Raw genomic sequence first — 13642 nt, forward strand, 5'->3', positions numbered from 1 at the left:
AGATTTGGTTTTCTTGTGATTCTCTGCACATCACTTGGCCTCCACTTTGGGGATGTCTGAGAGACATTCCCTGTGAGCCAACCAGTTCCCTAGGGGTACTATGACTACTGCAAGTGGCTTCTTATGCAATTGTAACTGTAGCCCTTGAAAATCAAATACCACACTCTGTCTTTTTTGTTTTGTTTTTGTTTTTTGTTATCCTATTTGGATGAATAACTCATAACAACCCATTTCAGCTGAAATGACTTGTTTGAGATTGTTTGTGAGTCATGCATAATGACCAGCATTAAAAATTGTACTGGACTTTGGTTCCACAATAAGGAAATCACGTAAGCCCTAGAGCTCTGGCTTCAGAAATGGCACAATGGAATGAACAAATATGAAAAGCAGATAATGGATCCACAGTGATTTAATTCTCGGTGATATTTTCAGTTTATGCAAATGCCAAAAGAAAAAAAATCAACCTGGATACTTGGAAAAAAACAAACAGAAACAAAAAAAAAATATTTAGTGTTTGATCAAGCAAAAATCCTTTCACACATCTGCCAAGAGAGTTAAAACAAATATAGATGTTAAATAAAAGGCCCAGGTACCAAAGAGCAAAATTTAATGAAAGCTAGAATTGTTAAGTATGGGTTCCTGTTGAGAAAAATGTCAATCTTTCAGAGTTTTCCCATTGCTCTATTTTTAAGAAAAGTGTAGTAAAAATACATAATACAAGTTAACTTTTTTTCCTTGCTTTTGTTTTTCCTGTCACTTCTCCATTGACAAAAATATTTCCCGTTGGAGTCTTGGACCCCCACTTAGCATAGACCCTCATTTTTAGCACAGATGGCCTCTCACCATCAGATCATGTTACTGGTGCTCAGTAGCTGGAGAGGCATCCTACCAGGCCAAAGGCAAAAGGTCTTTGAAGCATGTTAATAGTAGAGGGTTATTTCCAACTCCTCTGAAATGCAGGTTCCCTAATGGCGGGTCATACCAGATTCTGCAGTGGTAGGATAAGGGCTGAGAAAAATCTGGCAAGAGGGCAGGGGCTGGGGGAGGACATCAGCTGGCAGTAGTGGAAAGTGATAATCCACCTCAAGGGTCTTGCTTCACGTACCATTCCCACATTGATATGTGAGAGACTGAACAGTAACACTTGAGTTGAAAGGGCAAAGAGTTTGATTTTGGAATGATTCTTTGCTATGGCTGATGAAAGAAGATTAGGAGGGACATTGAGGTGGTGGGTTTCCAGTGAGAGAATCTACAGATGAAACCAATCATGCTGCCTACTCGTAGGCAGGCTCCAAAACCTTTAGTTTGTCAATTGCTAATGATAACCCCTAGCAGAGAAGACTGGATAAAAGTTGGGGATAAAGGGACAGCCAGAATATGGTTATCAATAAAAGCTAATGACACATGGCACGCACTGAATCATGCACCTAGGAGATGGCTGCTGGAGAGCTGGAAGCCAATTGCACCAAGAATGAGAGTTGGGATCTCCAAGAAAGCCATGTGCTAGGAACTGCACCCTACCAACCAAAGTTTCAGTCTGCCTGGGCTTCTCTCCATAAGCCCTGTCACCTCTCCAGTCTTGCTTTAGTTCAGCTTTGTAGTCACAATCTTGGGTGTATTGATTCTGGTCACCAGAATATAACATCTTCATTCTGTTTTAACCAGGGGGAAGGTCTGCCTCCTTGGCTTAAAAGTTGGGGCCAGGGATCTTAAGGACCCCAATGTCATTATCAATTTAATCCATCTCCATTTCGTCCTTCAAATAATTCAGCCTTGGATATTTTACTTTTTAGAAAGTTGTCTGGCCACATGCTAAAATAACACTTTTATATGGACATGAAAACCCAAGTTGTCTGGGTCAACGAAACCCTAAGTGTCATATTCAGCCTCTCAAACCAAAGAGAGGGCACATCATGGAAGGTTCTATTGCTTTTGGGCTTCGGTGAAGCTTCCTTTTCCAAAATTCTTTCATCACCTTTCTTTTGCACTTAGCTTGCATAGCATTTCCCTCATATCAGAGACTCCAAAGAGAAAAAGAGTCTATTCCTCAGTGGGGCTCCTGCTCAGATGTTAAGCAAATGAGAAGCGAAAATCATGGGTGCTATCTTCCTGGCTGCCAGCTGTTCCCAAGTCTATTTGGCTCAGGAGGCCAATTGCCCTTCAGCCACCAGAGTGCCTTTGGGCTTGAATGTAGTCAGAAGGACATACTTCTCAGGGCTGAGGTTGACTCTGAAGAAATATACCATTCCAGCTAAGGCCTATGAGATGGCTCTTACACATTAAAGGAAGCTCTATCGGGGCTTCAAGCAATAACTTCATGAGTCCTCCTCTGAGTGCACACTTGCCTGTGCCCTCTCCGCCACCGTTGGTTTCACTTGCTTTTCACACGCATTCTCAGCTAAATCAGTGTTTAGGCAGTGCTCTGTCTGGGGAAAGCAGCTCCCTCCTTCAATGACCTCCATCTTCATCCAGGGCTTGGAGCCATAGGCTGGAGGGTAACTTGGAGAGCTCCCATGGTGAATTAGTTTGAAAGTTGCTTTTTTCCTTTTGCTTGCTTTTAAGTGGAACAAACCTGTAATCTCCAATCTGAAAACTGAAGAGGGGTGGGTAAGGAGTTGGGAATAAGAAGTAAGGAGAAGGAAGGGGCCTAACAGAACCTGCAAACCACGAATATTAGTAAGAAAAAAATTGCACACACTAAGACACATTAACAAATGAATTAAAAGAAAACAGTACAGTTTCCTCATTAGTGTTCTGATGACACCATTGTCAGAGACACAAGCTCTTTTAGATAGGGTTATTTCCCCTTATTGCAGTGCAGTGTGATTTATCATCCTTACTTAGCAACGGAAAAGGGTGAAAGAACATCAAAAAAGGAAAAGGGATAGCAGAATGGTTTTCAATTCTTCAGGAAAATCTGTTGAATCCTCCTCCTTGTGGTCGTAGTGGTTGGTGGTGGTTGCGTTTCATTTTGTTGTTTTTGGCACTGAAGGGCTTGGGATGGGGTTGGAGGAGCCCGAGCCTGCTCCCCAAGGGGTCTCCATCTGTTCCAGTTATAATCCTGTGGCTCCCAAGGGCATCCCTGAACTGTGGCTCATGCAGGGAATTGATTGCATGGACTTGGGGAAGTCATGGCTGACCACTCGGCCATTCTCTCCACTACCACCACCACCACTGGCTCCTGCCCCGCTGTTTCGGGGGAGCGTCGATGTCCGTATGGCTTCATTGATGGATTGCTGTGGGATCAAACAGAAACCCTTTTTAGGAGGACCATGGGGTTCTTCCCCAGGTCCTTGGCAATGATTGGCAAGGAGAAAGAGTCAACACTGGACTTAAAACGTCACCCCTATCCTTTTACCCATCCAACTCCCTTTCTATTCTGGAATGCTAATTTTGACTTCCCATGACCTCACAAAACTGTTGCACGGCTCTGGAAAAGTCTGATCCCCTGTCTGGACCTTAAGTTCTCTGTTTAATGAGGTTTGCTGGACTGGGTGATCTCTAAGATCCTTTCCCGTTCTTATATTCTGTGTTTTCTAAAGCTGGAATAGTTCTATGGTTGTAAAGCAACATGAACCAAATGGAAAGGCTCTGGAAATGGAGTTTAGAAAACTTGGATTTTAGTTCTAGTTCTGACATCAACTATTCATGTGACCCTGTGCGTATCTCCTTACATCTCTAGACCATTTAAATCTCCAGGTTTATGAAATATGATTATCTACGTACCTACAGGCTTTTATTAGCAAGAGTGATGCCACTATGCCAGTGGTTCTCAACCTGTGGGTCGCGACTCCTTTGGCGGTCGAATGACCCTTTCACAGGGGTCGCCTAAGACTATCCTGCATATCAGATATTTACATTACGATTCATAACAGTAGCAACATTAAAGTTATGAAGTAGCAACGAAAATAATTTTATGGTTGGGTCACAACATGAGGAACTTGGTTTAAAGGGTCAGAAGGTTGAGAACCACTGCACTATGTGAACAATTATTTGAAATGTTAAAAATTAAGGCTCTCTTACTGTTGGGTTAAAATAAAAACCTATCTCTGATTTACTTCAGGGAAAATGCTATCCTATTGCTGGCAGCATGTGTTAAGGGAATGTAGGACTTATTTGAATAACACAATAAGCAAAATGTAATTGCAAAGGGGCATGTGCTAAATAAAATGTGAATGCATTGCAAGGATCATAATCAATGGGAAGGATCAAATGCTTTCCATCAGCACATATCACCTGCAATTCCAGATTGACTTCAGCTTTGCGATTTCTAGATTGTTGGAATCCTAGATATGAAAAGGACTCCAATAATCACCCCAAGATCAGATGAGTTAGCAGGAATGTTCAAGAACACAATATGGGGTTAAAACCATATCCTACTAGACAAGAGAAAGGGTTCCGTTCTGAGTTCCTTTGGAGAAAGAAACTTCATGATATGAAAATTCAAACCCTTATTTCTTCCTCTCACTCTAACTTCGCATTGAAATATCCTCATAGAATTTTTGAGGTGGGGCTTTTTTTTTTTTTTGTGGGAATCAACATAAAGAAGAATTATCTATAAGTTGGGAGGTTTCTTTCTTGAAGGCCAACCCTACCCATCCTGTATTCTGTTCTCACATTTTTCTTGAAGCCATCCTAGACTGTACCAGCAAGTGCTGGACCCCCTCACCTTAGTACTCATACATTATGCATTCTCTTGTAACAGTTCTGCTTCAGGTATGTAAGTTTCATCTTCTTTGAGGGAGCTATCTGGAGAGGGGCAAGGGCCATGTCTTTTCATTCCTTAACTATCTCCCAGATTGTCCAGCTTACAGTAGGATGCTTAATCGATATCCCACCTAGGATCCTTCTTAAAAATTGTATGGTTTTCCTCTTTGCATATCATTATATTCTAGTGGCCAGAGAAGAGTGTCTACCTACTGTGGCCAGACACACTAACCAGGGCCGTTTTGACCCAATTTTTGTTCTTTCTGCAATACTTTGGTGTGAATATCTTTTTATTGCTGGCAATTCTGTCAATGTTTTTCAATGTTATTTCTTTTTAAAATCAACAATTCACACAAATTTGCCCCATATGATGTTCCACCCACACTGGTTTTGTCTCCTCCCCAAACCCTCAGAGTTGATTTATTTATATTCTGTCTTGGTTGTCCTCTACTGAAGAGGAAGTTTGGATTGCATTCTTCTAAGTCAAGGCCAAATAAATACCACTGTAATGCTCTATGGGGGAAATGTGAAATGAAAACATGAAGAATTAATCGTTACTTATTCTCACCTAAAAATGTTGAAAAGAAAATAACTTTGTATGTGTCTGTAAAATATGGAAACGTCTGTAGATTAACTTGAAATGTCTACCTCCTATTATTTTTATCTGTCTCATCCCTTTAATAAAAAACAAAAACTTTAAAGTTCATCCTAATGACGTTGGTCTTTGTTTCTGAAAAGGTCTCACACATTCCAATTGAAGTTGGTGGGACTTGTTGAATTTATCTTAAAGGAAAAGATTGGTGGCACAGTCAACATTGCTGCCTATCAAAGTGTGAGAGAACATAGCCCAACATGTAGTTAAAACCCTCTAACGTCATGTCATTGAGCATTGGTTTTCAAGGAAGCTGAGGCTTCTCAGAGATCCGTGACTCCATACATCTATTGGTGGTGGGTACAGCCTGCTTACTGGTTTCCTTTCTAACACTTTTATGGATCTCAGGAGAAGAGATGAAGAGAGCCCAAACTTTGGAGTGGAAAGCAATGCCAAAAATGACTAGCTCACTAGTTCAAACTTGGCTGCACATTGGAATCACTTGGGGAATTTTAGAAAACGACAACAAACAACAACACTGAAGCCTTAGACCTAATTCCAAAGATGTTGACTTGATAGGGTAGTGTGTGGCCTGGACATCCTGAGTTTTAAAACTCCCCAGGTGATTCAATTATATAAGCAAGGTTGAAATACACTGATCTAGGTAATTTCATTCACTTTATAGAGAAACTGAGGACTTATGACTGACCTGCTTAAGCTTACAGTTATGGAGTCTAGTGCCTTTTAACTATGGTTCTTCCTGCCCTCCACGCCCCCCCCCCCCCCCCCGCCCTATAGCTAATTTGTCATAAGTAGGAGCAGTTTCCCTTTTTGCCTTGGGGAAATGTGGTTTTCCCTTGTCCATTTTTGACATACCAGCTGTTTTTAAATGTCATCCTTAGAGTTATTGTTTTGAAATTCATACTCAGGGAGTAAAGGGTGAGTGAAAAGTTCGAAGTTGGCTCTTCAGAGACTCATTTCATTTCTCTAACATTGATTGCATCCCAACTTCTCAGCTGCTTGTTTTCTAAGAAAAGTCTGCCCAGGCTCCACACATCATAGAGCACTCTAATAAAAGCTCAAACCTCAGTAATGACCTTATCCTAGCACGTGTGCTAAGAGCCAGAGTGACCGCCTACTGGGATGGATGCACCTCCCCCTTCCCCCATTACCAGGTCTCTCAGCTGCTCATTAATTCCACAGAAATGTGCAAAGCCTCAATTGCGGTGGCTTAAACATGGCCTGTGTTAGTATAGCCACATGCAATTTTGAAAGGTCATCGGCTTTTCTGGGGGTGGGAGAGGCTGGGGGTTATTTTCCTTTAGGAACAGCTAAGAACTCAGGTTCTGGTTAGTTTTCCAGGCAGAGGGAAGAAGTGGAGGATGTGAGAAGTAGAGAATCCAATTTGAAGTTTGTCTTAGGTTATATTTTGCTGCTTTATGACAATTTAAATTAGACACAACTGTTCTGGTTGCCTGAATCCCTCTCTGAGTTCCCAACTCTTACATTTTTTCTCTTCCCTCAGTCTTCCTGTATCCTGGTCACCCTTACCTTATTCCAATTTCTGGGCAAGTGTTCTCATGTTTAGGTCTCTCACACTTGGGCAACGTTTCCTGGCAACTCTCTTCCCCTGAATTTCTTTCATACTTCAGATCTGTTAAACATTGCTTTCTCAAGGAAGGCTTTCTGACCTGCCCAGCCACCATTCCCCGATCACAACTTGACTGCACTGGGCATTTTTCTTTGTAACACTCATTGGATATGTGTATTTGCTTATTTTCTGTCTTCTCCATCAAACTCTCTGTGTCCTGAGAGCAGACACTGTGTCTGTTTTGTTCCCAACTGCATCCCCAGTGCTGAGCAATGACTAGCATATGTTATTATGGAGAGCTTACTATGGTCCAGACATATTGCCAAGCTCTTTATGTCCATTTTTTCATATAATCGTCACAATAATTTTGAGGTATGAACTACCATTAGCTCCATTTCACAGAAAATGAGGATCAAAGAGCTATTGAAACTTATCTAAGATTATACAGTTAATAAATAGAGCAAGTGGGATTATATTCAGACATTCAGACTCCATAACCTGTGCTTTAGACCATTATACTGCACTGTGTCCTAAGGGAGAAGTGAGAAAGTGCTGCTTCGATGTGTACTGGGAAATCCCAAACCCAGTGGTTTGCGTTATGGTCCATGGGAGGATTTTAGGGAGTTATAAAGGCTGCAGCTCACCTAACTCTTCTCCTGTTCCCCTTGTCGCCTTTTGAGTGGCCTTTTGTCACTTTGAAGGGTAAGTTAGGGGAGTCTTTAAGCTCTGGATGTAATAGGCAAAGGAAGCTTTGTGTAGGTTTTAGGAGACCTTGTTGTGTTTAGCCAAACCCCTTGAAAATCTAGACTGGGTTTAGGGTCTAAGGCCCATGCTTTTGCTATGTTTTGTCCTTGGACCTGGTAGTGGGTGAATTGGTCAAAGGTAGGATTTAGGTGTTTCTAGGACCTTTGGCCAAATACTATCACACTACCATCCCTTAACTGTCCCTGTAATTATATCTTAGGGAAGTCACCTTTTGAATAGGCCCCATGGGGCAGAAGACGGGAAGAGCTTGTGTAAAGGCACATGCGTGGAAAGCATAGGTGAGTAGCTGGAGTATGGAGTATGTAAGGAGAGCAGATTGCTTGGGAAGGGAAACTAGGATGGAGCCATGACATGGAAATGCTGAATGCCAGGACAGAAGGCCCTCCTCCCCAAACTTCCAGTTTCTGTGTACAGAACTGAATACAGAGTTTCCAAACAAGGGAGATAAATGTCCAGCAATATCTTCTCTAAGAATGATCTTAGAGATGTGTGTAGGGCTGATGGCAGAAGTCTATGGTTATGATTTAGTAGTGGGTGTGCTGAGCTTGGTAGCACTTGAATATTGTAAAATGGGCACCTTAGGGTGCATTCTAGGAGAGTCAGTCCTACCAATAAATCTTTTTAGTCTAGTCAAGTCAAAGTAACAGCAGCCTATGGTACGTAGCTCAGAGTGACTATGCTTGTCTCTACTTCTGTTGGTTTGAATTCCACTTGTCCTCCCTCTTAATTTCTGCCTCTTCCTGGAAGACTTCTCTAATTTCTTTTTTCTGTATATTGCTATAGGCCCTCCTATCTATACCATAGGTTGCTTCATTGAGTAATTTTTCTGTCATTCTTTGTTGAAGGTGCTGAAGGCCACAGGTTGCATCTAAGTCCTCTCTGTCTCCTCAGGATGTCTTGCTCATGGTTTTCTTCCCATGATTACCACTTCTATAAATATTTTCTTATTGAAGCTAAATGATGAAATGTGAGGGGCCTTGAAGGTCATGTAATCCAACTCCCTTTGTATACTTAAATCTATATTCTTGCCAAGAGTTATTTAGCCTCTACTTGTATGCCTCCAGTTATGGGGTGCATGCTACTTATTGGGACAGTCCATCCCATTTCTGGATAACTCTGAAAGAAAAGTAGATCTCTCTTACTGTGCTAACATCTGCTCTCCATAGCTTTTGATCATTAGTTCTTGCACACTTTCAGATCCCACAGAACTAGTTTGTTTTCTTTCCCACTTGAAAAGTCTTCATAGTTTTACAGGTAATTCTCATATCCTCCATAATTCTTCTCTTCTCCAGTTAGTTGTCTTCAGCTATATTTGATGTGGTTTGGGGTTATCTAGTGAATCTTTTTACCTTTCTCTGTGCATGATGTTGTTTGCCAAAGCTTGTCTCACAATGTAGTAGCTAAGAAAAGACCTAATTCACCAAGCATGACAAGATCATCCATTTTGCAGAAGGTGGACACCCTCTCTCCTATATTGGGAGCTACATTTCTATTAATGCAAGCTCAGCAAGAATCTACCTTTGTAGCCATCACTCTTGCCTCATGCTGTGTTCACTGTCCACTTCAACTCTTAACTTTTAATCTCACTATCCCATCTTTGGCCAAAGTAGTTATTTTTTTGGGCCTTATGTTTATTGTTTTCTTCCCTTCCCTTCCCTTCCCTTCCCTTCCCTTCCCTTCCCTTCCCTTCCCCTTTCCCCCTTCTCCCTTCCCCCTTCCCTCCTTTTCCCTCCCTCCCTCCCTCCCTCCCTCCCTTCCTTCCTTCCTTCCTTCCTTCCTTCCTTCCTTCCTTCCTTCCTTCCTTCCTTCCTTCCTTCCTTCCCCCTTTCCCTGTCACTTTCCTCATAGCAGCTTTCTGTGCCCTGTCTTGGGCTGACTTCAACCTCTTGTCACTCCCACCCTTTCTAATAGAGAGACTTCCAGGAAACCCAGCTGTGTAATAGAACAGGTTAGGGGAAAAAGCCTGGGAAGACGATGCCACCTTCATCCGTTTGGACTCGCTACGGGATTTGTAGCAGAACTCGATTAAGGCAACCAGCATGGCTAGTCCAAGTCCTCCGATCAGGATGTAGAACACGCCGGCCACATTGCTGAGACTCAGAGCGCTTGTCTTGTCCTAGGAAGAGGAGAAGGGAAAGGGGGGAGGGGAACAGAGTAAAGTGAGCCAAGAGACTAGAGACCATCTAAGTAACAGTATTTTACACACATACACTCAACCCCATCACCCTCTTCAATATTCATAATAGTAGGAAAGGCTTTTTATTTACTGACAGTATTAAACATTCCCCAGAAAAATGTGTGTATGTGTGTGTATAACAATTTTCCAAGTATCATGAATATGTTTAATTTATAATTACATTCCACCCCCCATGCCTGATCTGGGGGAGAGGGGATGCCACAAGAAATTTAGGGCAGCTTCTATCAAGATCTATACCTTTGAGTTTACCCCATTCTTTCAGAAAATTGTCCCTTAGTTTTCAGCTCAGTTTCTGTGCTGTAGCCCTTCTGTTGCTCAGCAACACATTTGCCTTGCTTATTATGTCTCTGAGCATTTTTCTGTGAGTTGGTACTTAAAATGAACTTTCCCTTATATGTGCATTTGATTTCAATTTAATAAGACAGTTATTATACATATAATAAAAGATCTACCAATGTATACATTTAACTTACTGCTCTGAGGCCTAATTTAGGGAAAAAACTTGGGGCTTGGAATAGTAAAAAGTCAGTGAAGTAGAAATATGGGTCTATTAAATCCTAATAATTATGCTTAATTAGTGTCATTTTTCTGTTGTAGGTGCTTGCTGAAAACCACTGTAGACAGACTCAGGTGGCTGAATTTAGAAATCTGTTGCCTGCGGTAAAAGGTCTTGCACTGGCTTTGGATGAGGGTCATGGAGCAAGGTGCATAATTTCTAAGGGCTTGGGATAAGTACCCATGTCCAGAAGGAGATGACATAGCTTGCTTTGAGGAGCCTGAGAAAGGTGGGGACTGAGGGGACAACATCTTTCCAAGTGGCGAAAACAATCAAACAAAACTGGTGGTCATAGTGGCAGGCAGTGGCTCAGGGAGAGAGGAATCTGTTTAGTGAAATTCTTGACATAAGCACGAGAACATCTTTAAGTCCTGAAAGAATACCCATCCCCAGATGTCATGATGGCTCTACCACCTTTGCTTATAGTGTTTGCTCAGGTACAAGTTTTTCATTGAAATAAATAAAATGCACATCCCAGATGGCACAGGCATATAATACAATTGGTTGGTTGGTGGCACTGGATAGATATAGCTTTTACATCTCTCTTTGTGTATTTTTTTTCAAGTAGGGATGTAGGTGAGCCACACAAAGGGTGAACTGTCTTGCCCTAGGGATTCCTTTGACACCTGCCAATTAGAATCTGGGCATGTGGAAAGGGGTCTGTTGTTGACCAATTCATTTACTTCTCCCCTAGCTCTACTTGGTGCATTGTACAGGATTCAGCAGGGCTGATCTTGGGAACTGCAGCTGGAAAATAGCAGCATGTCTTCCCTCCCCAGAAGCATCCTTATCCAGAAGAGTTATCTAAAGCACACCCCTTTGGTGGTTTCCTATATTGGTAAAGCAGATGGCCTTTGAATATGGGTTACACTTGGAAAGGCATATTCTGGCTTTGGAAGAAGTGGAAATGATTATTCAAAGTAGTAGAATTTCATCTGCTCTGGTGTAATGGTCTGATAAAGGAAATGTGCAAAAATGAGTGTCGTGCTTGGTTCAAGAGTTGGTTGAACAAGCAAATCCCGCATGGCATGACATTTTGGAACACTCAAAATATCTCCCTGTTTGTTGTTCAGGAGGTTTATAATTCTGCTTCTGGATAGTAATTTAGAGTCCTTGGAGTAATCATGGTTAGCAGAAGTTCCCATAAAACTTTTCTGTGTGGATAGGGCTAGGGTTGTGATAGGGTGGCATGTTAATGTATTATCAGCTCGCATCTTAGAAAGAAGTGTAGTGACAGTGATGCACAGAGGGAGTGGGTGAAGAACAGGCCTGGGGGGAGGTGGCAGACAAAAGGCTGGGAGGAAAAGAAAATGTCCTACTGACTTCACAAGCTGACCAGCCTTTCATTAGCTGAAGTACAACATGCCTCTCTGGAGCACCAAGAACAGATGAAAGGGGGAGGGCTCATCAGCACCAAGCTCTTTTTGTTTCCTTCCTCATGGTCTTTTCAAGTTCATCTTGGTAGTAGATAGCCTTCAAGGATAAGGGAGTGGTGGGCATCTTCTTTTGTTACTATTTTTAGAAAAAGAAAAGTAAGAGAGCATCTGCCTCCCTGGCTGTAGAAGGTGGAGTGTCCACTTCTGGTATATCTGGGAAGGAAGTAGTGGAGGTTGAGGGTATATTCTATATAACTGCAGAATGAGGAAGGCCCAGTGACTGAGCATTTGCTTATGTTTGGATATGGAGAACATCCCTCACTCCCGAAGGAGGTCTCTAGCCCATGGAGACCAGTGTATGTATGTGTGTATGTGTGTGTGTGGGGGGGGGGGGGAGGGGGGGCACATTCCATACAAACAAAGGAGTAAAGTAGATGGTATTGGGACTGCCACATCTTGTAGAGCACACAGTGTCATTGATCCTTCTTTATGCCAACACATTTCTGTAGTAGCAGGGGTCAGGGAAAACTCTGGAATGAACAGGGCATCTGGGTCCTATCACGACCAATATCAGAAAGCAAACTTAGATTAGCATAGTTGTCCAAATTTGACACAATTTGATAGGGTGTGGAATGAAGGGCTGGTGTTGGTATCATCATAGCCCATATGTTTGAGGAGTTTACATGTAGATATGGTTTTATGATGTCGCTTATATGTGCCATTAGCTTTTTGATAGCACCGAATTTACTTCTTTTAAAGAAGGCCCAAGGCCCTGGTCTTCTGTTCATTTGCCCTTATTGACTCTATTTGACTCACTTGGTTGGGATATGATGAGGTATTTTAAGAGATAAACAACAATCCCTTTTATTTGAGGACCAGACCTCTGATTCGTCCTCTAGCCCATCGTGTTCCTACAAGAAGGGACTTCCTCACAGACTTAAGTAGAAACGGCTATGTTCATGCTTCACAGGCAGGTTACAAGCTTCCCAGCTATGACCAGGGAAAGGGGAAAGATGGAATTTGAATCTTCTGACACCCCTCTGGGAGACCACATTTATCTCCCATCTCATAGCAGCTGCATTCCCCAAAGCCAGGCAGCTTGTTGGTGGGAGTGAAAAAGTCACAACTTGTCTTCCACCAGGAGGGGGACAGAGAGTGACAATACTGAGAAGAATGACAGGTGAAAAGAAAAACAAAAATTCCATCTTTCAGAATTGTTGGGCTTGTTGTTATGGTGATGAGCCCTCCCCCTTTCATCTGTTCTCCTTAACCTGTTTTCTTATTTGCTGCTTCCGTCACATGGAAGGAATTTTCTTCTTTTTCATATTTTTCTGTGCTCTTCCCATGTAATGGGGGACTGTCCCAGACTCCCTCTGTGTTTCTGAGCCAACATCCATTCCAAGAATGTATGGCTGTTGTGAGTCTTTGTGAGGAGGTTTGAGCCAGGTCTGAGGCAGATAAACTTGGAGGTTTTGAAATGAGTTATGTAGAAAGTTTTAGGGAGAAGTCTAGACCTTTGGCCATAACACATCCCCGCACCGAGACTGTGCTTCCCCCTTACCTAAGGCCTGCTAAATAAGGACTAAGTTTCAGGGTTCTCCAAATGCTTCCATTCCTTCTTATCTTCCTGGTGAGAGTGTGAACTCCTACATAGCAAAGGCTGCAACTTATGCTCTTCTCTACATTCCACAGGAATTCTACACATCTTCTGATGTGTGTACAACTAGAGTTTTAGGGGCTGCTGCAAGCCTTCCACCTGCTAACTCTGTAACCAGATTTTGCCTTTCAGGGCCATGAGGAAAGCCCAACCCCTCTTCCATCTATTAGCCTGTCTGCTATAATGGGCTTTCTCTTGTGC

General features: G+C 42.4%; 1 protein-coding gene across 2 annotated transcripts in view; it reads right to left on the bottom strand.

Moving 5' to 3' along the window:
* Nucleotides 1-391: 391 nt before the first annotated feature.
* The window catches only part of GRIA1 (glutamate ionotropic receptor AMPA type subunit 1), a 272265-nt gene continuing 259014 nt past the window's right edge, over nt 392-13642 (bottom strand). For both annotated transcript variants that reach the window (XM_070414554.1, XM_070414555.1), the window contains exons 15-16: nt 9637-9771; nt 392-3257 (exon numbers count right to left, since the gene is read on the bottom strand). In XM_070414554.1, the coding sequence (XP_070270655.1) occupies nt 3054-3257; nt 9637-9771 (339 nt within the window). In that variant the 3' untranslated portion in view covers nt 392-3053. The remainder of the gene's footprint in view (nt 3258-9636; nt 9772-13642) is intronic.

Source organism: Myotis yumanensis, unplaced genomic scaffold, assembly GCF_028538775.1.
Source record: "Myotis yumanensis isolate MYYU_CA2020_CCGP unplaced genomic scaffold, mMyoYum1.0.hap1 SCAF_5, whole genome shotgun sequence".
Lineage (NCBI taxonomy): Eukaryota > Metazoa > Chordata > Mammalia > Chiroptera > Vespertilionidae > Myotis > Myotis yumanensis.